The 26,312-nt window shown below is 34.8% G+C and overlaps 1 protein-coding gene and 1 pseudogene across 2 annotated transcripts; both read right to left on the reverse strand.

The window, feature by feature from the left end:
• Positions 1-6,810: 6,810 nt before the first annotated feature.
• On the reverse strand, positions 6,811-9,516 carry LOC120208009 (pre-mRNA-splicing factor 38-like). 2 transcript variants are annotated; one of them, XM_039207385.1, is made up of 6 exons: positions 9,136-9,516; positions 8,928-9,049; positions 8,704-8,794; positions 8,394-8,520; positions 8,247-8,320; positions 6,811-7,366 (listed from the first exon to the last, which is right to left on the reverse strand). In XM_039207385.1, the coding sequence occupies exons 1-6, from the start codon at positions 9,423-9,425 to the stop codon at positions 6,937-6,939; spliced, it is 1,134 nt and encodes a 377-aa protein (XP_039063316.1). In that variant the 5' UTR covers positions 9,426-9,516; the 3' UTR covers positions 6,811-6,936. The 2 variants fall into 2 exon arrangements, with proteins under 2 accessions (XP_039063316.1, XP_039063317.1); XM_039207386.1 differs by having other exon boundaries at positions 8,247-8,317; positions 9,136-9,514.
• A 1,298-nt stretch (positions 9,517-10,814) lies between these two features.
• Positions 10,815-21,369, reverse strand: LOC120208005 (annotated as a pseudogene).
• Between the last annotated feature and the right edge of the window lie 4,943 nt (positions 21,370-26,312).

Raw genomic sequence — 26,312 nt, forward strand, 5'->3', positions numbered from 1 at the left:
GTCAGAAGTTTTAGCATGTACCAAAGTGTAATTTACTCATGCTCTGATCGATTTTGTAATGTGTCGAACTTAATTATGTAAATATGGTTTTTGTGTTAATAAAAGTTTAAAATTTCATATAATTTTTATGAATATACATGTTTTGAAAAGTCAATGTGACACCTATGATTCGTATCTAGGTCGGGTACGGGTTGGGGGTGTTACATTTAATGGTATCAGAGCTATGATTTAGTCGATTCTCGACATAAACCGGAGTCTAGAGTGTCTTATAAGGTGTACATGACAACATTATAGTAATAAATTCTGATCTGATAAGAGTAATAAGTATATTGTTATGCTAATAGAACTATTTGGTTATATCTTATTAGATGTCTAGACAAGATAGCTCCCGAAGTGAAGTGGGAGAGTATAGATTAGGTGAGAGTATTAATTCACATGCCCTGGCCAGGCAAGGTAAAGAACGGGCACCTTCTGGAGTGTCTGTACAAGATCAAGACGTCTTCTTCAGGACGTTGGACGCTATCTTGACGAGTTTACAACCTCCTACCTCCTCAACTCAGAGGATTAATGTAGCTAAGGAGTTAAAAGGACTATGAGCTCCTGAGTTTAAAGGTGAAGCCGAAGAAGGTCCTGTTGTTGTGGACATTTTGGCTCAATGATGTAAAGATCATATTAGAGGGACTCCACTGTTCTAATGTGGAGAAGATAGACAGAGTAGTCTCCTTGCTTTGTGGGCAAGCGAGAATTTGGTGGACAAATGTTACTTTGAGGATGATGAATGATCAAGTAACATGGTCTTTGTTTCTAGAAGAGTTTAGGCACAAGTACATATGAGATCAATTCATAAAATAAATGAAGCAAGAATTCCTGAACCTGAAGCAAATGAATCGCATGGTGTATGAGTATGAATGTGAGTTCAACAAGTTAAGTATTTTTGCGGCTGAGTTGATTCCAACAGAGAATGATGCGTGTGAATGGTTTGTGGAGGGCTTGTACCCAAGGTTGAAGGAAATGTTGATCGTGTTGAATCTATTCTTATTTCAAGAGGTAGTAAACCGTGCTAAAGCTCTAGAAAGAGCTCATAATGAACGGTTTAGGGAGTAAAAAGCTCAACCGTCTAAAAGAACTGGGGCTACATCAAGTTATGCACCACCTAAGAGAGGCAGAGATATTGGTTTTCAGTCTCAGGCAAGGTATGAATCGGTGGCATCCTCCGCTAGAGGATCAAATCATATGAGAGATAGACATACTCAATCAGTAGGGTCTGGTGATGGAAGAGCACAACAGAGACACTGTCAGACTTGTGGAAGATATCACGGTGGGACATGTAGAGTTAAATCTGGAGCTTGTTTTCGATATGGGGAAACAAGACATTTCATGAAAGATTATCCCTTGGGGACATGAGATCTTGTACAGTCGGAGCAATCTGCTTTGATGTCTCAAAGAGGAAGAGGAAGAGCCAGAAGCCAACCATAATCTTCTACTCAGCCAAAAATTCGCTCGACTTCTCGAGTGTATAACCTCAATACCAATGAAGACCAGGATGATCCAGAGATAATTGTAGGTACTTCTCTATTGTATGATAAATGCGTGATGAGGTTGATTGATATGGGGCTTGTATACTTATATATTAGTAGTAAATTGGTGGGAGAATTGAGAATTCAAATAGAAGTTACTAGTAAGGCATAGTGCTTGAATAAATAAGATAACTTCAGGGTATTTTATTTGGATTTATGGAATTGAATTCCCTGCTAATTCGATGGAATTACTCTGTAAGGGATTTGAAATAATATTGGGAATGGATGGGTTATATTGCTATCATGCAAATGTTGATTGTGAAGTAAAAGGGTAACGCTAATTATTTCAGACGGAATGGAAATTATAATGTTAGAAGATCCTCATCGTTCTAAAATATAGTCGAGGGGATAGATTTTATCAGGAAAATATTATGAGAGCATATTGTTTTGGGAAAGTTTAAGAATGTGTACATCAATGATCAGTTTAGAACACAAAGGTAGATGGAATGCTTGATTTTGAATCAAGGAAATTGTATTATGTATGAGTAAGAATAAAGGTTTGATAAGTTGAGTAAATGGAGGATGATCTATTTTGACTGGAAAGAATATATATATGTGAAGAGTCTGATGAAGGTTTAGACTTTAGTTTGACAAATAATATGATAGTGAGAGTATTAGAGTTAAAAGATTGGCATGTTGACGAAAGTTAAGGATTGACAGAAAAGTTTAAGAAGATAAACATGGAATTTAAAAGAACCAATATGACAAGGGTTACAGGGAAGTATGGATTATAAGTTGATATAGAAGTAAGAAAAGGGGTGTAAAGTGTTATAGAAAGATTATTTAATTTCAGAAAAAAAGTCTGTCTTAATCATCTATGATGAAGATTTAAGATTGTGTTTCTTAGTTAAGTAGACGTAGTCAGAGAGATAAGGAATTAGTTATGTGTATTAAGCAAGTTTAAAATATAATTAAAGGATTATTTTCTCTTTAGTTTAAGTATTAAGGGCAACTGTGTTATTTTTAAAGGTAATGGAAGAATTAGAGTAGTGAAAGTTAAGTTTATTATTACAAGAGAGATCAATTGAAGAGGTAATATGTGAATATGAATAGGAGATGAGTAGACAGTATCTTCATCTAGGATTGTAAGTGAAAATTCGAGGACGAATTTTCTTAAAGAAGGGGAGATTTTTAACATCCTCAATATCAGGTTAGTGACTAAATTGAAATATTTTAGAATTTATCAGTCAAAGTAGATAAATTGAAAAGTTTGAGGACTTATATTGCAAACTTTGTATAGGATTAAATATTAAAGAATGAAAAATGAAAGGATAAAATAGTCTTTTGATGAGGAAATAAATTAAAAATTAAGAGATGAGGGATATATATCCACGTGTAGTGGAAAGGAAGAGAGAAAAGGAAATATCCAGAACAACCTTTCTATTCTTCTTCTTCTTCTTCTTCCTTCAAACGTGGGAGTTAAAGCAAAGGTGAGTTCCTTGTTAGTTGTTTATTTGTTGAATTTAAGGTTGTTTTATGGTCCTTGGATAATACTTAAGCTTAAGGAAAGCTTAAGTCATATTAAAATCAAAGAATGGTGGAGTTAGAAGAGATTAAAGTTAAAGAGTTTTTAAATGAAATCTTGAAGAATATTTGATAAGTTAAATTGGAGGCTAAATTTGACTTGTCAAGGGTTAAATTAAGAGATATGAAGTGATAAAATTAAATTTAGAACAAGTATAAAATTTAGTATGATTCTTGAATTCCATGTAGATAATGGGATTTTGAGGTTAGAGATGTGATAAATGAATATAAATGGGTTTAAGCATGAGTAGTTGAGTTTAGTATATAAAATGGGATGAAACATGAAGTGTTGAAGCTGAAAAGAGTGAATTTTCATGCTTAAAAGTGAATTTTGGGCAAGGGGTATCGGTACCCATTCAACAGGTACCGATACTTCAAGAGTAAAAATAGAGAAGATCTTCAAAGGGTATCGATACTCGTGGTAGGTGGTATCGGTACCCTAGCATAGGGGTATCGATACCATTTTAAGGATATCGATACTATCAAATTTCGAACCTAATTTAGGTATCGATACCTAGGAAGGGTATAGGTACCCTCTGGTAGAGGTATCGATACTGTGCCTGTAGTACCAATACCCCTGCAGTTGGAAAATTTGATATTAGTTTTTTAGTTAGTTCAAATTAGTATGAATCATTGTTGAGCATTTAAAATTCCAAAATTCATTAGATTATATTCGTGTAGATACTAAGCACAAACAAGTTCTGGAAGGGTTACGGAGTTAGGATCGATCCAAAGAGAGAGAATTATAAGTGAATTTGGGATTAAGCAAGATTAAGGTGAGTGCATATTAGTGATGTACGATGAATGGAAATAAGACTCGCGATGAGTCTACTTCCTATAGTAGTATACATGAATCATGAATATGAGCATGTGATTATATATTTTACATGCTTGTGTGAACATATGTTAATGTATGGAATCTATGTGACATGATAAATGACAATAGAGACATAAGGAATTGTATAAATGGGTGATATATGAGTTAATAGACTAAATGGAATTATGATATAAAATATGTAGGGTTCTTATGTGATATAAAATATAGTACAAAGGATATAGGAGATCATATGAGAAGGTTACAGGAATTGAGCAATACAAATAAGTTATAAGAATAAGTGGAAAAGTAAGATAAGATAAATAACATAGCTATAAAATTATATTATGAATCAGTGATATAAGAATAGGATATATATTGTGTCATAAGAACTTATGTGTTATATGATAGGAGGTAATATATATATATATATATATAGTTACATAAGACGTGATATAAAATATTATACGATTATGCAAATGTGAATGTGAATCATATGAAAATGCTCTATATGGAAATGAACCATGTGTCTCTAGGAGTATATGTAAATAAGTGATATGATTATATGAGTACAAAGTATAAAATATGTTAAATAGATAATGCCCATGATATGGGTAATGAGAGGTAGAGGTATAGTTGGCATGCCAAGAGTCGAGGGTTACCTATGTCCTTCGGAATATATGGATAGGTCATTCGGGACACAGATTTCATATGCCACTTAGTGGATTGGTTACGAGCTGTGGTGACAGTATATGTGTGCACAACCTCCAAATACTCACATACCTTGAGTTCTCAATAACGTACATGGGCTTATAAAGATGTAACAAATATATATATATATATGTTTGCATGTTAATATGTTATTATGATTTATATTGATTCATATATGACATTGTGGATTTATGGTTAGCATAATTATCATTAGATAGTTGATTGCATGTTCATATTTATAGAAATTATTTATTATATGTTATGCAAATTATTTATTATATGTTATGCCTCACCAAGTCGATGACTTAGCATATAAGTGATTTACACGTAGGTATAGGAAAGCAAGAGGATCAACCTTAGGATTGGCGGAGCATTAGGATTGGCGGAGCAGCATATCTTCACTCAAAGATCATATCAGAAGTAAATTCATAGAATGTATTTTGTTGAGACAAAAGTTTTGGCATGTACAAAAGTGTAATTTATACATTCTCTGATCGATTTTGTAATGTGTCGAACTTAATTATTTAAATATGGTTTTTGTGTTAATAAAAGTTTAAAATTTCGTATAATTTTTATGAATATACATGTTTTAAAAAGTTAATGTGACACCTTTGATTCGTATCCGAGTCGGGTACGGGTTGGGGTGTTACAGTTTAAATAGCCCAAAACCCGCCCTAAAGGGCCAAAATCTCTCATTTCTTCTCTTTGGATTCTCTTTCTTTGAGAGAGAAGATATGTTTTTCTCTAAAAACCCTCATCGGAGGGAGACCGGTCACCGATCGGTAGCCGATCGCCGCCGTTTTCCACCGTCGTCGGCCACTGTTAACCCGAATCTACCCTTTTTTCTCTAAAAACCTTCCAATCGGTCGAGATCTGAGATTTTACCTTCGATTTTCTCAACTTTCCGACGACGTTCGGACTTCGACGATGGTAAGCCTCTTCACTTTCTTATTTCCTTGCTTTCGAATAGTTACTGTTTGTTTCTCTTTCTCTCTCTCTATTTTGTTTGTGTGGTTGCTTGCTACTGTTTTTCTCTCTTTTTTTCGTTGCAGGTTCGGCCTTATAAAGGCTTAGAAGATCGACCGTAATGATGATAAAATCCGGTGAGTCATCGGACCTATGGTGGTGACTCACCCTAGGCAGTGAGCTGTGCGGTTCTCGTTGATCTTCTGGAGCCTTCGGGAGAGATCTGGAGAGGCGGTAGTGTTGTGGCAGTAAGTGGTTGGAGCGTTCGGCGACGGTGAGATGATAACCCTAGGGTTGTAATGAAACCCTAGGGTTTAGCTGGATCGTTTCTGGCCCTTGGATCTGCTTCCTGATCGTGCGGTGGAGAAGAGCTGGCGACTGGAGGAAAATGCTGGAAACCCTAGCAACATTTGGGTTTCTCACGGGCCTATTGGGATTGGGCCTGGATAATTCTGGGCTAGGTTGTAACATGGGCCTGCGAGCCTGCTTTGTAATCGGGCCTTCGGATTTTTTTAAATAATAATAATATTATTATATATATAATAAATATAAAAAACGTCAATCTGACGAAAACTACTGTCGACACATACCACATCATCATAAATAAAAGACTTAAATACATTATTGTCCCTAAAGTATTTTTCAAAACAAAACGTTTTGTCTTTTAAAATATTATCGTATTTACACCAAAACGATAATTTCATTAAAAAAATCAATTACTAAAATAGAACAAAAATTAACAAAAGTTTTACGAACTTCTCATTAATCTATAACTTTTAAGATTTTCTTTTCTTTTCTCGGTTCATGTCTTCTTTCGGTTGGGTTGTCTCGCAGATTTATCCTTTCCATAAAATAGTCTTTTGATCTTATAATTGTGGGGTCCTGTTTTCAATAACCAAATTCATATGAAAGTATTTTGTAAAATACACTTTCCATTTTTCAAGAGAATATTAATAAGAAGCCTCTATCTTCTATATCCAAACAAATCTTAATTTTATTTTCTATCATTTTTCAACTCTACCAAATAACAAATGAAAAGAAATTTACATTTTATTTTAATTTTACATCTTTCCTATCGTGCATCAAAGAAAATATAGTATATATATTTCATCTTTTCACTCTTTTACCGGTTCAATTTTCCATCTCTCGTTTTTTCACTCTAATCATAGAATAAGTAAAATACCAAGATGAGAAAAGTGGTGGGCTAAACACAAGAAGTACATCAAAGAGATGGTTATCATCATCTGATTCCGACTCCCACGTAGCCATGTACTGGATAACAAAATAACACCAATGTGCATACAACGTAACGGTTAATATTGCCGCATATAAAATATAACATGCTTACAATTTCAACGGTTTCAAACCAAGGGATGCTCGAATCCTGTTGGCTTCCGCTATCTCTGGATCCAGGTGGTCCGTTCCATCGTCCTTTTCCTTCTTTCCCTTCTTCTTCTTCGACTCTTCTGGAGGTTTGCCATCCTCTGCTCCACGCATTCTAGGACTCATGCTGCTGCGAGCACGTCTCTTCCTGTCCCTACTCCTACTACGACTCCTTGAACGGCTCCTTCGTCTGCCACGTTCCCTGTCTCGCCTATCACGCTCCCTACCTTCCCTTTCTCTATCTCGATCCCTCTCATAGCCGTACTCCTTTTCCTCTCTCAGGCGATAATGATCCCTATCCCTGTCCCTGTCCCTGTCCCTGTCCCTATCCCTCTCACGGCCACGTCCCCTTTCTCTATCATAGTCTCTATCTCTGTCATAATCCCGATCCCTGTGGAAAGGGAAAGAAACAACATTATGCATGTTTTAGTGTTTTCTATTTCAAATTGATGCTTGTAAAGACAAATCGATAACAAAACCCTCACAAAAAAAGGTATGAACCCATCATAACTTGAACATTTAATGCAAGTTGTACAAAGCTTCATTAAAGATTACAATAAGAACTGACCGACCAACCATCCAAGGTTCTTAAGCGTCATACGGTCATGTCACACGATAACCTTTAAAAAATTGTTTCAAAGTAATGAAGACCATTCACAAACTAAAATATGACCGTATAAATGCAAGCCAAATATGAACCTAATGCTTAATTGTATGATCTATCATACTTCTCGCTGCACACTGTCAGTGCAGAGAAACCTGGCAAGACCAAATAAAAATATTATAGGAAGCTTTTCAACCCATCTATGGCTTTACATGCCATAGGGGAAACAAGACATTGGAACAATTATGCCTACGCAAATAGGAACCATATTCATCCAACAGCTTCCACTCATGACTCAATTATTTTTCTCTTGTGCTAAATGATAAAGTAAGCAGCAAGCCTGCCTGTCAGCTGTTACAAAGCTGAAAAGCTGCAAAATGGTAAACGGGAAAGAGCAGTCTACAACTGAAATGATGTTTATCCAAATTAGCCCCAAGTAGGTGCATGTTAATGTTCATACGTGGAATCTTAAAAAAAAATTGTTCATATGTGGAACAAATAATAAGGCTCCCATTATGTTTTATTACCCCTAAGCTAGGTGCCCGGTAAGTTGTTTGTTCATCATCTTGAGAAAAACACTAACAATCCCATATTATTTTATTGATTTATCCTCAAAAGTTCTGGAAAACAAATATGTACAAGCAAAAAAAAAATTGAAGGAAGGTACCTGTGTCTCTGACTGTCCCGTCTATAATCTCTTTCTCTATCTCTAGCAGGGCTTCTCCCTCGGTAATAATCCTGCTAAAAAGAAAGTAAAGTATCAGAATAGCAAAGCTACATAATCAATCAATGAAAATAGTACTACTATATAAACCTTTTCATGAGCCACCTCCTCTTCTAAACCATCTTGTTCGTTCTCATCCTTCTCTTCCTCCTCCTCAAAATCATCTTCCAGCACACTTTTTCGTGCATCCAGTGCACCAAGCGATTCAAGGGTCCACCTGTTGAAACATACATAACGAACTTCATCTTCAAAGAGAGTGACATTTCATAAACACAAACATGTCCGCTAAGCTCTCTTAACATATATAATTCCCATAAAAAGGAGATTCGACTTCGATAATGTTAATCAAATACGCAAAGAAATCAATAACTGGCCATGAGAAAGAAAAAATAAACCTTACCTTTTCTTAATACGCGGTAGCGCAATATCACAAGAATAATCTGTTGTGAGGAGTTCATCAATCACCTCATCAACATGAGCCAAAATGAAATCTGATACATTAAAGATCATCCAAGATGACAACAATTAATAAACCCATTTAAACATTAAAACTGATACACAAGGCAATAGATGCAGAATAAAATTGAAAAGAAAAATTAAGTAAAGAAAGAAAAAAAAACTTACTTCCATCAGGTGATTTTCGCCTTACTTTCCGATAATCGTTGTACAAAGGCTCTAAATAACGATAAATGTCGGAATCAATCCCCGTAAGACGCAAATAAAAAGCTCCCAGAACCCTTACATACCTGAAATTAATTTCCGCATAATATTTAGTGAAATCGAAACAAGCAAAAGGGGAAAAAAGAAAAAAGAATGTTTTTCAGAAACTAACTTGTAATCGTCGTTTTTGATGAATTCGACAACTATATCCTTTTCGGGTTGGATTTGGAGCATTTTCATGACGAGGCACATGAAGGAAGTGGGCTTTCGATTACCACCGTAAGTTCCGCCGATGTGATCCAGCTCCATTGCCTTGTCAACCAGCGTCTCCGCCGTCAGCCCGAAACACTGCTCCTTCCAGTAGGTATTCTGGTAAATCTTCGAGCGTACAATCTTCTCGATAAGGTTTTGAGGGTTCGTTCCCCTTATGCTTTTGGCGGCCGGATCCGTACGGTTCGCCATGGTCGGTCAGAATAAGCTGATCCTTTAGATTGGACGAAAACCTAGCTCTGAGGTAAAATAAGGGAAACGCGCATTCTTAAGTATAGAAGCGGTGATATTGAAAAGAAGTGGGCGTAATAAAATGCATATAAAAAAATCTCTTATTGAATAGTATTATTTAATATGATTTTTTTAAATATTTAACTTTTTATTTTTATTAGTCAACAAATGATTAATATTATAAAAATATAAATATTCTTATTCTAAAATAAAATATTAATACCAAAAATGTTTTAAAAATAAAGATTAAAATAATTATTTAATTAAATATTAGAGATCTTATTACCTTAAAATTAAATATTAAGATCAAAATATTTGAAAAAATAAAAATCAAAACAATTATTCAATCAAATGTTAAAAATATTTTTATCATTATACCTGGATAAAACTGTGTGTGTGATTGAAAGTTAAAACATGCTCCGGTAAATCATGTTTTTAGTAGATTTGATTTATTTTGAATTCATATACTTCTTTGGGTAAATTATGGCGGTGGTCCTGGTTTATCTTATTTGGGTCACTTCTTTTAAAAAATTGTGTTTTAGTCACTTTTATTTATTTTCGATCTTTCTTATTTTGATCACTAAATTATTAAATTATGTCAGTTTGATAACATAACACATTAGTAAAAATATTTAAATTTTAAATTAATTTCTAAAATTTATATAGTATACTAATTTGAATTTTAATAAAATGTTAATTCGACCCTTAACTTTAAATAAATATATCAATTTGATCCTTGAATCTAATCAAAGTTCACATCATCAGTCACCACTCATCATTGTAGTTGGTTACCTTCAATTTTCATCATCAGTCACTGTTGACCACCGTCATCAACGATCATGCTGACCTATTATCCGATTCGAACTAACTGATGACCATACTTGAAGCCCGACCCATTGATCATTGACTTTGATTGTTGATTTTGACTTATTAACTTTAGATTTCCAATTTATTTGACTCATTTCTACTCGAATTCATCTTATTTTAACTGATTCAGTTATTCGTAATCTTTCCAATGATATCAATTGACGTCAGAATGCTTCAACAACTCCGCCTTTCCTAATGACTGTTATAGCAATTAAGTCAGCAGTTGCTATGTTGGTGGATCATTAAAGAAGACTTGGTTTCTAATATTGATCAATAAATTATAGTGGTACAACATCGGTTCATGCGAGTTATAATAAAAATTAATCCATAGTCATGAATAGTTAAGTGCTAATGTTTGAGGTCTTGTAGTTCGGAACATCGATATTTTTAGCAACGAAACAACAGTTATTGGCTATTGAACAATCTTAAAGCCATAAATGAAAAGACTATTATCACACAACAGTCGGATGAAGATTGCATTGCTTACTGGATTTGGAATTCTCCACTTGCATGGACTTTCTTGACCCGCTTATCGTATTCATCTTCTTCATCGTCTTCTTCCACTTCATTGTCGATGTCTTCCTCTTCATCCTCGTCTTGTCCCAAACCAAAGCCCTTGCCAGGCACCGATGTCGGAGGTGGACTTCTTGTTGGTAAAATAGACTGCAAAACCACACCGTTAGCACTGACAGGAAAGATAAACAGTACTTGAAAAAGAACATATTGGTAAACCGTGATGTGGTATAACCACTGCCTTAGAAACGAATTCGCCCTGATGTGTGTAATCGCTGCAGTAGGTGGACCGTCCCCCGAGGTTAACACGATCGCTCCGAATTTTGTACACCCGAAATTGGAGTGGACTGCTGATGGTATTGCACTTCTGATCGGAAAGCACACAGGGAGAACTATAGAAAACACTTGGAGAGTGAATTCTGAAATGTTGAGAGTGAGTTGAGAAGCTGAATATAGCTCTCTATTTATAGGCTAGAAATAGGGTTAAAATCGTCCATAAAATTTTAGGATTAAATCTCTTCTTTGTAACAGCTGAAACGTCTAGATGAACCTGACTCAGAAATAGTCCAGGTTCATTACATCATTATTCAACTATTATAACTCCCGAAATTATATCATGTAACCCCTGGAATTAAATCAAATAACTCCTGTAACTCCTGATATTAACAGTTTGTCCCCTTTGTACGAAGCTGGAAATCAGTCCAGATACATCTTAACGTTTTTTATTTAATTTAGGAAAAGCTGTTTAATTTCTAATAACTCTCATAAACCAGCTGTTATCATTTAAATTTAAACAGTCCTCAGCAGCCTATAAATATCAGTTGAAATCTTTCACATTTTTTCATTTGTTTCTTTCAAAGAGAAATTCCTCAAGAATTTTCTCTAAAAAGATAATATCCGCGCAGATGTGTCGAAGACACGTATTACCACGACCACGACCATAACCATGACCACGAACCGAGTCGTGCCGTGCCGAGACGAGACGGACGGCGGCGGCGGTGCGCAAGAGTCCCCCTTGTTCTCTTTCACTCAACAAGGAAGTGGGAAATCCAAACAATAAATACCCATACCCAATAGTATTTCCAATACTATGTGGGATTGAACATTACCAACATTCCCCCACTAATTCGAAAGAATTCTTCTGAAACTCGAAAACAAACTTTCCAAAAGAACAATAGCGAGATTAGTTACATAAGCACTAGTGAACGTATCTGGAACTAGTACATAGTGATAATGATCAATCCTTCTCTTAGATAAGTGAAACTAGTCTGGAACTTTCTAAGATGGGGGTAAACTCATAACACACAACTAACCCCTTCATCCACCTGAGTCCTCCATGTGTAAGGTATATATATATACAAAAGTATATATTTGGCCATTTTACCTCAGGATTCTAGTAAGTGTGCTAGAAAAATGGCCCAACATTTTTCATTGAAGGCGGCTAACCCTTCTCACTTACATAGGTTATTTCATCAAGTTTATCTCGATATAAACCACCCTTAACAGGTATATGAAATAATTAAGAGCGTTTATAAAAGCTCAACCTCACAAAGAGTATGGTGACTTTCTTCAAGTTCATTATAAATGAACCACCCAAACTCTGGGCTAAGAAGTCATTAAGAATAAATATTCAACCTCATTTATCGGTAAATTCAATAAGTCCTTCTCACTAGAACCATCCAAATACTTGGATTTGAATTTATTAAGAGTTTAACAAACTCAACCTTTATGTTGGTAAGTTCATTATTTCCTTCTCACTTAGGAATACCAACTCAAATTGGGTTATGAACTTATTAAGAATAGATATTCAGCCAAAATCAGTAAATTCATCAAGTCTTTCTCACTAAGACCACCCAAAGCCTGGGCTATGAATTTATTAAGAGCACTTAAGCTCATCCTGGGCATGCACATTATTCGTCATAGGGATAGGAAGTAGGAATGTGCACTATGAGTCTTTCCATGGTTTCGTTTGACCACATGAGACTAAGATAACAAAGTTGGGTATCCAACATGAATTCCTCAACTAATGGGCTTGAGACCCACCCCTCGACGAATCTAGGATCAGCTTCCGACTTAACCTTTTTGTAAGTGGATCTGCTAGGTTCCTTTCCGACTTCACATACTCTAAAGAGAGCACTCCATTCTTTATTAAGTGTCTAACTGATTCATGTCTTATGTGAATGTGTCTTTTCTTACCATTGTAAGCTTGGTTCTTAGCCACACATATCGCAGCTTGTGAATTACACAACAATGAAATTGGAGGAGTCAGTCTTCCCCACAACAGAATATCTACTAACATGCCCAGCTAGGTCAAGAGCTATAAACTCTGACTCCATGGTAGAACGAGCAATACAAGTCTGCTTTGATGACTTCCACGAGATTGCTGCTCCACCCAAAGTAAAAACATACCCGCTCGTAGAGCTTACCTCATCATTATTAGAAACTCAGTTGGCATCACAATATCCTTCTAGTACCGCAGGAAAGCTAACAAACTCAAGTTTCCAATCCAAAGTACCCTTAAGATACTTCAGTAAGCGTTTAAGAGCAATCCATTGCTCACCACTCGGATTATGAGTATATCTACTCAGTCTACTCACAACATAAGCAACATCAGCCCGAGTATAGTTCATTAAGAACATTAAGCTCCCAATTAATTTAGAATATTCAATTTGGGAAACGCTAATTCCTTTATTCTTAACTAGATGTATGCTAGGGTCATAAGGAGTTCGAACAGGGACGACATCAAAACAGTCAAATTTCTTTAGCACTTTCTCTATATAATGTGCTTGACATAAAGAAAATCCCTTCTCAGTTTTGGTAACTTTAACTCCTAAGATTACATCTACTTCTCCCAAATCTGTCATCTCAAACTTAGTGGACAAGAAATTTTTAACTTTGTTAATGGACTCAATGTTAGAACTGAAAATCAATATGTCATCAACATAAAGACTTATGATAACAAATTCAGTGTCAAACATCTTCGAATACACACAAGCATCTGAACTATTCATAACAAAACCAAAACTAAGAATAGTTTTATGAAATTTCTCATACCACTGTTTAGGAGCCTGCTTAAGTTCATAGAGTGACTTTTTGAGTCTACAGACTTTGCCTTCCATACCAGGTGCTTCAAAACCTAGTGGTTGCTCCATATAAATCTCCTCATATAGATCTCCATTCAAGAAAGCAGTCTTAACATCCATTTGATGTACCTACAACTTATGAATAGAGGCTAGAGCAAATATTGCACGAATCGTTGAGATTTTTGTAACGGGAGAGTATGTATCAAAGTAGTCTAAACCAAACCTTTGAGTGAACCCTTTGACGACTAACCTTACCTTGTACCACTGAATCGAACCATCTGGCCTTAGTTTCTTCCGGAAGACCCATTTGTTGGAGATTGGTTTGAATCCCTTAGGCAAGTAACCTAATTCCCAAGTATGATTAGACATTATCGATTCTAGTTCATCATTAACAGCGATTTTCCAAAAACCAGCATCGATAGATCTTATGGATTCTTCAAAAGTTTTAGGATCCTTATCTAACAGAAAAATTTGAGTTATAGGATCTGAAATGGAGTCTAAATCATTTATTTCAGAAATAAATGAAGTAATAAAGTCTGGTCCAAAAGAGGTTTCAACTCCTTGCCTTTTACTTCTTCTAGGCTCAAAATCAATTTGTTCAGAAGACCTAGCATGATTACTAGAAGAAGTTGATGGAATATATTCTATTTGTGTTTCAATATTTATTCTCGGTTCCTTTAAAGGAAAAGTATTTTCAAAGAAAACAACATCCCTTGACTCACAAATAGAATAATCTTGTAAAATCATGAATCTGTATGCAACACAATTCGTAGCATACCCTATAAACACTTCATCAACGATTTTAGGTTCCATGGTGGACTTCTTAAAGTCTGGCAGACCCATTTTAGCCAGACACCCCCACACTTTCAGGTATTGTAAATTAGGAGCGTATCCTTTCCACAATTCATATGGGGTATAATCTAATTTCTTATGAGGAACTTGGTTCAAGATATGAGTTGACGAATGGCTTCCCCCCACATGTCATCAGATAACCCTGAACTTATTAGTAAAGAATTCATCATCTCTTTTAAAGTTATATTTTTCCTTTCGGCTATACCATTCTGTTGAGAAAAATAGGGGGCTGAAGTTTCATGAATTATGCCATTCTTTTCATAAATATCTTTTAAGAAATTAGATCCATATTCACCACCTCTATCAGATCTAACCCATTTGATTCTCCTATCTAACTGATTTTCAAATTCTGCCTTATAAATAAGAAAGAAGTGTTCAGCTTCATCTTTAGTCCTTACGAGAAAAACTTTTGTATATCTTGAATAATCATCTACAAAAGTTATGTAGTAGTGTTTTTCTCCTTTACTTTCAGTGTTTCTAAAATCTGCTAGATCAGTATGAATAAGTTCTACCAACTCAGTCTTTCTATTAGAAATAGTCTTAAAGTGAGGTCTAGTATGCTTAGCTTCTACACAAATCTCACATTTGTTAAACCTAGTTGTGTCTAGTTTAGGCAGAACATTCATATTTATTAATTTCTTTAAAGAATGAATATTCACGTGTCCTAATCTAGCATGCCACATATAAATAGATTCAACAATATAAATAGAAGTGGTAGCTTTATTTTCATTAAATTGAGTTTCTATGACAAATGAACCATTGCTTAAAAACCCTTTCCCAACATAATCACCATTTCGGGAAAGTACAAGTTTATCTTCCTCAAAAACTAACTTAATGTCTGCCTTATTCAGAAGCCCACCACTTATCAAATTTCTACGCAGGCAGGTACATACAAAACATTATTTAAAGCCAGAGTTTTACCAGAGGTCAGCTTGAGTAAAACCTTGCCTTTGCCTAGTACTTCAAGGCTGTTAGAGTTCCCCATGTACACACGTTCACCTAAGTTTCCATCATCGAATTCGGTGAAAAACTCCTTCCTTCCGCAGAAATGCTTTGAAGCGCCAGTGTCAACAACCCATTCCGAACTATTTTCCACCAGTTTGACTTCTGAGACTACCACAACAATGATCTCATCATCTTCTTCTACAACGTGCATCTGTGGCTTCTTTTCATTCTGGCGGTCTGAGAGGTGTTGGCATTAGTAAGCTTTATGGTCGGGTAAACTGCAGACATAACACTTGAGCGTCTTTCTTCAGGTTTGGCTTTTCCTGACTTCTTGAAGTTGGTAGCCTTCTGAGGTTTCGTTTTTTTGTCTTGATTCCCACGTTTCATGATCTTCTTAAATTTAGACTCAACAAAGTTAGCTCTAAAAGATAAATTACTCATAGAATTAGTAAACTTATCTTTTAAAATGTTGGCTTCTTCAATCTTCATATGGCCCACGAGCTCTTCAAGCGAAATTTCTCTCTTCTTATGCTTAAGAGAGTTGCGGTAGTCAAACTAGGACTTGGGCAGCTTCTCAATGATAACATTGGCTTGCAGCATCTCGCACATTTGCATCATTTCGGCGATGATGTCAGCGACTAGATTCTCATAGTCATGGACTTGATCCATTATCGGCTTGTCATCAGTCATTTACAATTTGAGCTATTCGCCAACAACGTACTTCTTGATTCCAGCATCGTCCGCACCATACTTTTTATCGAGAGTATCCCATATTACCTTGGCACTCCTTTCTCTAAGGAACATATCAAATCATTTATTTGACATGTGACTGAGCAGATGTCCTCGCACCGTTTTGTTGTCTTTCTCGTACTTCTCGTAGGTAGCGAGTGCAACAGCGGCAGTTGCTAGGGCATCATCATTGAGGACTGTATCAGTATCATTATCGGTAGTTGGGGTTGGCGGTATGGTAGGCGGTGGCTTGAGCAACACGTAGTCAAGATCAACTTGCTCGAAGAATATCAGGATTCTTTGGGACCACCTTCTATAATTCTTTCCATCAAGTGCATCGAGCTTAGAAAGATCGGGTATCAGTTTGCTCAAAGGTGTTGAAATGATTGCAATATATTTGAATTCGTTTCTAAATTATTGGTAAAATAGGCTGCAAAGCCACACCGTTAGCACTGACATGAAAGATAAACAGTAATTGAAAAAGAACATATTGGTAAACTGTGTAATCGATGCAGTAGGCGGACCGTCCCCCCGAGGTTAACACGGTCGCCCCGAATTTCGTACAGCCGAAACTGGAGTGGACTGATGATGGTATTGCACTTTTGATCGGAAAGCACACAGAGAGAACTTTAGAAAACACTTGGAGAGTGAATTCTGAAATGTTGAGAGTGAGTTGAGAAGCTGAATATAGCTCTCTATTTATGGTTAAAATCGTCCATAAAATTTTAAGATTAAATCTCTTCTTTGTAACAGCTGAAACGTCTAGATGAACCTGACTCAGAAATAGTCCAGGTTCATTGCATCATTATTCAGCTGTTATAACTCCCGAAATTATATCATGTAACCCCTGGAATTAAATCAAATAACTCCTGTAACTCTTGATATTAACAGCTTGTCCCCTTTGTACAAAGCTGGAAATCAGTCCAGATACATCTTAACGTTTTTTTATTTAATTTAGGAAAAGATGTTTAATTTCTGATAACTCTTATAAACCAGCTGTTATCATTTAAATTTAAACAGTCCTCAGCAGCCTATAAATATCAGTTGAAATCTTTTACATTTTTCCATTTGTTTCTTTCAAAGAGAAATTCCTCAAGAATTTTCTCTAAAACGATAGTATCCGCGCGGACGTGTTGAAGACACGTATTACCACGACCACGAGCCGAGCCAAGCCATGTCGTACCGTGCCGAGCCGATCCGAGACGAGACGGACGGCAGCGGCGGTGCGCGAGAATCCCTCTTGTTCTCTTTCACTCAACAAGGAAGTGGGAAATCCAAACCATAAATACCCATTCCCAATAGTATTTCCAATACTATGTGGGATTGAGCATTACCAACATTCCCCCACTAATACGAAAGAATTATTCTGAAACTCGAAAACAAACTTTCCAGAAGAGCAATAGCGAGATTAGTTGCTTAAGCACTAGTGAACGTATCTGGAACTAGTACATAGTGATAATGAGCAATCATTCTCTTAGATAAGTGAAACTAGTCTGAAACTTTCTAAGATGGGGGTAAACTCATAACACATAACTAACCCCTTCATCCACCTGAGTCATCGATGTGTAAGATATATATATATACAAAAGTATATATTTGGCCATCTTACCTCAAGATTCTAGTAAGTGTGCTAGAAAAATGGCCCAACATTTTTCATAGAAGGCGGCTAACCCTTCTCACTTACATAGGTTATTTCATCAAGTTTATCTCGATATAAACCACCATTAATAGGGATATGAAATAATTAAGAGCTTTTATAAAAGCTCAACCTCACAAAGAGTATTGTGACTTTCTTCAAGTTCATTATAAATGAACCACCCAAACTTTGGGGTAAGAAGTCATTAAGAATAAATATTCAACCTCATTTATCGGTAAATTCAATAAGTCCTTCTCACTAGAACCATCCAAATACTTGGATTTGAATTTATTAAGAGTTTAACAAACTCAACCTTTCTGTTGGTAAGTTCATTATTTCCTTCTCACTTAGGAATACCCACTCAAATTGGGTTATGAACTTATTAAGAATAGATATTCAGCCAAAATCGGTAAATTCATCAAGTCTTTCTCACTAAGACCACCCAAAGCCTAGGCTATGAATTTATTAATAGCATGTAAGCTCATCATGGGCATGCACATTATTCGTCATAGGGATAAGAAGTAGGAATGTGCACTATGAGTCTTTCCATGGTTTTGTTTGACCACATGGAACTTAGATAACTAATTTGGGTATCCACCATGAATTTCTCAACCAATGGGCTTGAGACCCATCCTCCTCGACGAATCTAGGACCAGCTTCCGACATAACCCTTTGGTAAGCGGATCTCGTTGAGCTTACCTCATAATTATTAGAAACCCAGTTGGCATCACAATATCCTTCTAGTACCGCAGGAAAGCCAACAAACTCAAGTTTCCAATCCAAAGTACCCTTAAGATACTTCAATAAGCGTTTAAGAGCAATCCAGTGCTCACCACTCGGATTATGAGTATATCTACTCAGTCTACTCACAACATAAGCAATATCAGGCCGAGTATAGTTCATTAAGAACATTAAGCTCCCAATTAATTTAGCATATTCAATTTGGGAAATGCTACTTCCTTTATTCTTAACTAGATGTATGCTAGGGTCATAAGGAGTTCGAATAGGGATAACATCAAAACTGTCAAATTTCTTTAGCACTTTCTCTATATAATGTGCTTAACATAAAGAAAATCCCTTCTCAGTTTTGGTCACTTTGACTCCTAAGATTACATCTAGTTCTCCCAAATCAAACATCTCAAACTTAGTGGACAAGAAATTTTTAACTTTGTTAATGGACTCAATGTTAGAACTGAAAATCAATATTTTCATCAATATAAAGACTTGAGCAACACGTAGGTGGTGGCTTTGTTAATGGACAAGAAATTTTTAACTTTGTTAATGGACTAGGGCATCATCATTGAGGACCGCATCAGTATCATTATCGATAATTGGGGTTGGCGGCCTAGTAGGTGGTGGCTTGAGCAACACGTAGTCAAGATCAAGTTGCTCGAAGAATAACAGGATTCTTTGGGACCACCTTCTATAATTCTTTCCAACAAGTGCATCGAGCTTGGAAAGATCGGGTATCAGTTTGCTCAAAGGTGTGACATGATTGCAGTATATTTGAATTCGTTTCTAAATTGTTGGTAAAATAGACTGCAAAACCACACTGTTAGCACTGATAGGAAATATAAATAGTAATTGAAAAAGAACAGATTGGTAAACCGTGTCGTGGTATAACCACTGCCTTAGAAACAAATTCGCTCCGATGTGTGTAATCGCTGCAGTAGGCGGACCGTCTCCCGAGGTTAACACGGTCGCTCCGAATTTCGTACACCCGAAACTGGAGTGGACTGCTGATGGTATTGCACTTCTGATCGGAAAGCACACGGAGAGAACTTTAGAAAACACTTGGAGAGTGAATTCTGAGATGTTGAGAGTGAGTTGAGAAGCTGAATATAACTCTCTATTTATAGGCTAGAAATAGGGTTAAAATCGTCCATAAAATTTTAGGATTAAATCTCTTCTTTGTAACAACTGAAACGTCTAGATGAACCTGACTCATAAATAGTCCAGGTTCATTGCATTATTATTCAGCTCTTTGTGGTTGCATGCTAGGCATCAAAGTCAAAAGTGGCAGACTGGATTCAAGTCATGTCATTAGATTTTTCAATAAAATGTTCAGCTGGATATCTTGATTTATTTCAGTGGTACTTCCTTTTGTTTTAAAGAGTTCGAATAATACCTTTCCATCATATTCTCTTCGTGATAGAACACCTGGTTCTATATATGCTGGAGTTCCAACGGTTGATTTGCGTCTTAAATGCAAGAGAGATGACTACAACAAGTGTTAGAAAAACAAATTAATTAATGATTGAGAAATCATAAAGCAACTTACAAGTAGCATAGACTAGATGTTACTATTTCCTAACCTTCGAGTAACCGAAATAGCAGATTTTCAAGCGCGGTGCAGGACTTCCATCTAAAAGTGTATTTTCTTACTTCAAATCTCTATGGCATATTTGCTGCAAACAGGAATAGGAAACATAGAAATGAAAATAGATTTAGTTCTTGCATTTTCCGTGCACAGAGAAACTTCATGGTTTGACTTTTCGAGTTTAAATTACCATAGAGTGATAGTAATTGACACCTGAGATCAACTGCTGAAAGAAATATCTAACCTGAAGACAGAGAGAAGAAATACAACAATTAAGCACTAAAATAAATTGTTTCCAAATAGAACGTGTGAATGAATAGAATAGAACAATAATAGAAACAGAAAAAGGACCTCATCTTCACTGAATCTACCAGCACAGCAAATCCGTTCAAAGAGCTCGCCACCAGCTGCATACTCCATCACAATAGCTATTGGCATCAAAACCACCTAAAGCATTCATATCCCATCAAAAATAGAAGCATCGAAAATTTAAGAAAAAATGAATCAAGAGATGATACTTGCCTCCTTGAACCGGATTATATTAGGGTGTCTAAGAGATCTGTGATTGATAATCTCTCTTGCCACATTCTCATCTATCTGCAAGAAAAATAAAAAGAAACACACACATACATACAGTTAAGCTTTCAACCAATCCGTTTGGCGTTCAAAAGAAGAATGTAATTTGAAGAAATGAACTCAATTCAGGCTCTAACTGAATAAATACAAGTGAAATCATGAGCTGACAAAGAACCCAAAGATGCAAAAACAAGGCAAAGAAATCATCAGAAATACAAGTTAAGGAATAAGTGATGCAGAAATCAAAAGAAACAAACCTTGGGAGTTGTGACCTCTCTCAATATATTTCATAGCAACAAACTCCGTGGTCTCCTTGTGTCAGAGGAGTCGAGCAACCCCAAAATTGCCGGCTCCCAAATCTTTGACCACCTCATATTTCTCCATCTCACCTCTCAATCACTACTTCACAAGTGAGGAACCACTGTATATATATATATAGAAAATGGTCGTCTTTTTGTTTAGGAGTGGTAACTATTATACCGGTATCATGATTCAGTGGGAGAGAAGAGATTCAAAGCGGTAATGAACTAAAGACCCATATATATATATATATATATAATGAAAGATAGGGAAACTGAACTGAGAGCACGTGGAGGAGAGAGAATGATTTGGATTATTTTTCTCTTTTTTTACGATGTTTGGCAACTTTGAAGAAATAAATAAATAAAATTTGAATGAGAAATAACCAAAATAGTACTAATTTTAGGCGTCATATAATAATGAAGGGAAAGAGACAAGTGAGAATTGTTGAGTTCGACTCGATTCGAAAATTTTGAAATAGAGTTTGACTCGACTCGACTAAAAAAATCTCGAATTTAAAATTTTTAAACTCGACTCGAAATCCTGAACTGAAGCTCGTGAGTAGCTCGAAAAGGCTCGAAATGAAAAAAAATAAATTTTTAAACTTAACAAGATTAAATCCTTAAACCCAAACTTGAACCTGAACTTGAACCTTAAATACATGAAAGCATTATTGTATTTAAAAAAAAAATCAACACATAAATGTTAATATTATTAATAATTTATTTTTTTAAAAAATAAAATCTTAATATATTATATTTTCAAGCTGCTCACGAGCTTTTCGAGTCGAATATCAAGTAACTCGTTAAGAATTCGAGTAGAGAACGAGTTCGAGTCGAGTCCATTAGATCCGAGTATTTATCGAGCCTTGATCGAGTTGATCTCAAGTAGCTCATGATCTGTTTCATCTCATTTACAGCCCTAAGTGATATCTCCAATAACGCCGAGGCATTAGAGCTTCTAGATCTGGACCTCCTCCGACACCCCTTCACCTTCTTTGTGTTATTTTGTTGGGGATTCTATTATTAAAGATTATAAAATAATTTTTTATTTAATTATTAAAAGTTATAAAATAATCATTTTATTATTCATTTATTATAGACACGTTTTTTATTAAAAAATAGTAGTTGTTTGAATTGAATGTTAATGTACTGTCAAAAATATGATAAAATTATATTTTAATAATATATATTAACATCGTACGTTGTTTTTAAGCACTAACTCAACATTATAATGTTTCACGCACTAAGTCGATGGCATAATATAAACAAAAACTTTATCCATAAATTACAACTTAAACAATTATTGAGTCATATTTTGTCATATTTCAATGAAAATATTAATGTCAAACTCAGATGACTGCCAGTTTTTTAATAGAAAATGATGAGTTTGAACATATAAATAGTCAAGCGACTATTGTGCAACTTTTAATAGTTAGAAGATTCAACAAAATATCATCTTATAATCAGAAGACTATTAATAATTAAGAAATAAACAAAATAATATTTTATAGTCAGAGATCATTTGTGTATTTTATTCTTTAATATCTAATCCATGTATGTTAATTTGGATGAAATATGATCCTCCAATTATTATATTAATTTAAATATTTATTATAGTTGTTGTTTAAAGAAAAATCATAAAGCATGGTAAAATAAAATAAGTTTTTTGAAATTAAATTAAATTTTTATTATAATTGTTTTTTCTTAGAAAACTCATAGAGAATGGTAAAATAAAATAATATTATTGAATTATATTGAGGAAATGAAAATTATAGTGAAGTAAATATTGATTTTTTAGGTTTAATGTAAAAGATAAGTGTTCAAATTATACTTTTAATTTGTGTGTACCTAACGTTTTCTTCATTGCTCTTTTAATTGTCTATCGCTAAAAACTCCGTTAAGTAACACATGTTATCTTTATATTTTTTAAAATTCACTTAAAAATTATTATTATTTAAAAAAAAATCAAATGTTTCAAAATATCAAAAAGATACCTAAAATTCATAAATCCAAATCATCCAATTCCTTTGTGGATCGTCATTGTAACCGTCCATGTCACTAGCCACCATTGTCGTTGTCGTTGGCCACATACCCACCGGTTATCCCTTTCCATGAGGTCACAAATCTCAATAAATCTCAGTAAAGTTCCTGGTCCCATCTGCTGCAACCAACGCATCAGCCGTTAACCCATTTGATGATTGCAACAACTTTCTATTGTTCTTGATATTTTTCCGGCCACCTTTAGTGGCGGTTTAGTGGCGGCGGAGGACATGGAACTGGGAGGACCTAGGTTCACCATGGTGAGAAGGTTAATGACCAGTGACGTGACTTGGTTCAGACCCACGGATACTGTTGTTTTGGCAATGCCATTTGTACCGTCAAACCCTTCCATACATGTTTTCTGATTCGCCATTGCAACATTCAACCATGTCCTTAAATCAGAAGATACATCATTGGTGCTGTTATGCTTACCTGCAAATATGTAAATTATATATTAATATAATAAGCTAGATTAGTTTAAACTTTCTTGGGTGATTACGAACAGAGGGATTTGCTGAGATTTGTGATCTTATGGAAAGAGATGATTGGTGGGTAAGCAGTCGGCGATAATGACAGCAGCAATGATGATCGAAGACTGCGACAGCGACAATGACGACCGATAAAGAAATTGGATGATTTGGGTTTAGGAATCTTAAGGGTCTTTTTGATTTTTTTAAACATTTGAGTTTTTTTTTTAAATAATAATAATTGTAAGTTAATTTTAAAAATTAAAATTTTTAAAAAATATATAAAAATGAAACATATCACTTAATAATTTTTTTAATAAAGTAATTTAAAAATTTAACGAAAAAAATATTTAAAATATAGGTTACAATGCCACGTCAGTTAAAGAATTGATAAATGCATCAGGTGCTTTACAATGTTCTAGGACTTTTATCATATTATTATTATTATTATTAAATATGTGTGTTATAGTTTGAAAATAGGGATGGGCATAGGTTGGTTAGATCGGGTTTTTAGTCCGCCTGACTCGATTCAAGAATATAGAGTATTTCACCCGAGACCCGATCCGATCTGAAATAATAAAAAAAATTATTCAATAAAAATAGTATCTTAATTGAAAAAAATAATATATAGAGGAGCATTATTGTAATTATTCATAAATATATAATGTAAAATTATATATTTTTTGGGTCGGGTCGGGTATTTTTCACCCTAAACCCGACCCGAACATCATATTAAAAAAACCCGACCTGAACCTAATTTTTTTTTAAAAAAATTCAACCCGATCGAGTCGGAACTCGTCGGGTTTGGGTTTCATGCCCATCCCTAAAGTACAATTGGATGATTCAAAATTAAGTTTACATTATATGTGTGTCATATTATTAGTATTTGTTAGATTTGAGGTAGTACATACTAAAATAATATCTCTTAATAAGTGAATGGATCTTGAACTTATTAAAATATGAGTAAATTTATAACACACGATTAATCTCAGATCCAATCAAATTCCACGATAGATCAATTAATTTTGCCACTATAGCTCGAGATACTGGTAAGTACCCTAGAATGACATCTCAAAGTCTTTCATGGAAGGTGACTAGTTTTTCATACTTTGGTTTAAGAGAACTTTGTAAGCTCAACCTCATAATTTTTTTAAGAATGAATTTACCAAATCCATCTTACAAGGACCACCCAAAACTTGAGATATGAATTCATTAAGAACATTTAGAAGTTCATCCTATCAAATCAGTGAATTCATCAAGTCTATCTAAAAAGAATCATCTAATTTCAGACTATAAATTCATAAAGGACATAAAAATCAATCATTTCACGTCGATGGATTCATCTAGTCCGTCTCACTAGGAATAACTAAATCTTAAGCTATAAATCTATTACGAGGAAAAACTCGACCATATGCATATTAAAACAATTAAGTTTGAGTATCTAAAATGAATTCTTCACCCAAATGGGCTTACAGATCGGTGGGGAAAGGAGCGTGTAAAAGGAAGAAAAGAAAGAGGCATGGCATGTTAGATGGTTTACAACAAGTTTGGAGCATTGGACCTAAGAAAGTAATTGTTGAAATTGATGGTATGAAAGTTGTTAAATTGCTCAAGAATCATAGCATCAGCAAACACTCATGCATAGTAATAAGATAAAAAGGAGTTGGTCAAATCGAGATTGAGGTGTGTAGATAGATCATTGTTTCATGGAAGAAAAATCATTTTCTTCATTTATCTCCTTCATATGAAGTGTTCATCCTCAAACAACACAGTACATTTTTATTTTATTTTGGTCACTTATCGTTAAAAAATTAACGGTGATGTAGACGTGTCACAATAAGATAATATCACATCATTGACAAAAAAATTAAAAGATTGCTACGTCATCAATTTGTTTAGTCTTTAACGGTGGGCAACCAAAATGAAACAAAAATATAACGTTAAATATGATTTTGAAAAAAAATATAATAAACTAAATATTTAGTCACCCAACTATCACTTTTGTTTTATTTTGGTCATTCGACTATTTTTTTTCAAAGTCATACATAACATTACGTTTTGGCCACCCGCCATTAAAAATTAGCAATGATGCTGACATATTATAATAAGATAATGTAATATTACCATTGAAAAAAAAATTGTCACATCAATATTTCTGTTAATATTTTAACATTGGTTGATTAAAACGGAATCAAAATATAAAAGATAATCACCAAAACAGAACTAAAATGATAGTTAGGTGACTAAATCAAATGTACAATTTACCCCATAAAGTAATTGAATGATCAAAACAAAATTACAAAAATATGTGAATGACTAAATAAGTAGTTTACCCTAACATCAATCATCCAACTCCCCTATTGGAATCTCAAATGACAATGCCGCCCCCTGCGCCGATGATATCTATGTAACACCCCTTTAACGCCTTACCATTATGCTCCTAACCAAAACCCTGCAAAATAATAATAAAGGTAAAGTATAGTAATGGTCATTGAATTTTTCTAAAGCTTTTATTTAG

The sequence above is a fragment of the Hibiscus syriacus genome, unplaced genomic scaffold, assembly GCF_006381635.1.
Source record: "Hibiscus syriacus cultivar Baekdansim isolate YM2019G1 unplaced genomic scaffold, ASM638163v2 tig00015524_pilon, whole genome shotgun sequence".
In the NCBI taxonomy this organism is placed as follows: domain Eukaryota; kingdom Viridiplantae; phylum Streptophyta; class Magnoliopsida; order Malvales; family Malvaceae; genus Hibiscus; species Hibiscus syriacus.

Coding starts and splice junctions, on each gene's coding strand:
- LOC120208009 (XM_039207385.1), bottom strand. CDS start 9,425: ATGGCGAACCGTACGGATCCGGCCGCCAAAAGCATAAGGGGAACGAAC. Junction 9,050..9,135: donor ATCAAAAACGACGATTACAA/GTTAGTTTCTGA, acceptor AATTAATTTCAG/GTATGTAAGGGTTCTGGGAG. Junction 7,367..8,246: donor CGGGACAGTCAGAGACACAG/GTACCTTCCTTC, acceptor CCCTTTCCACAG/GGATCGGGATTATGACAGAG.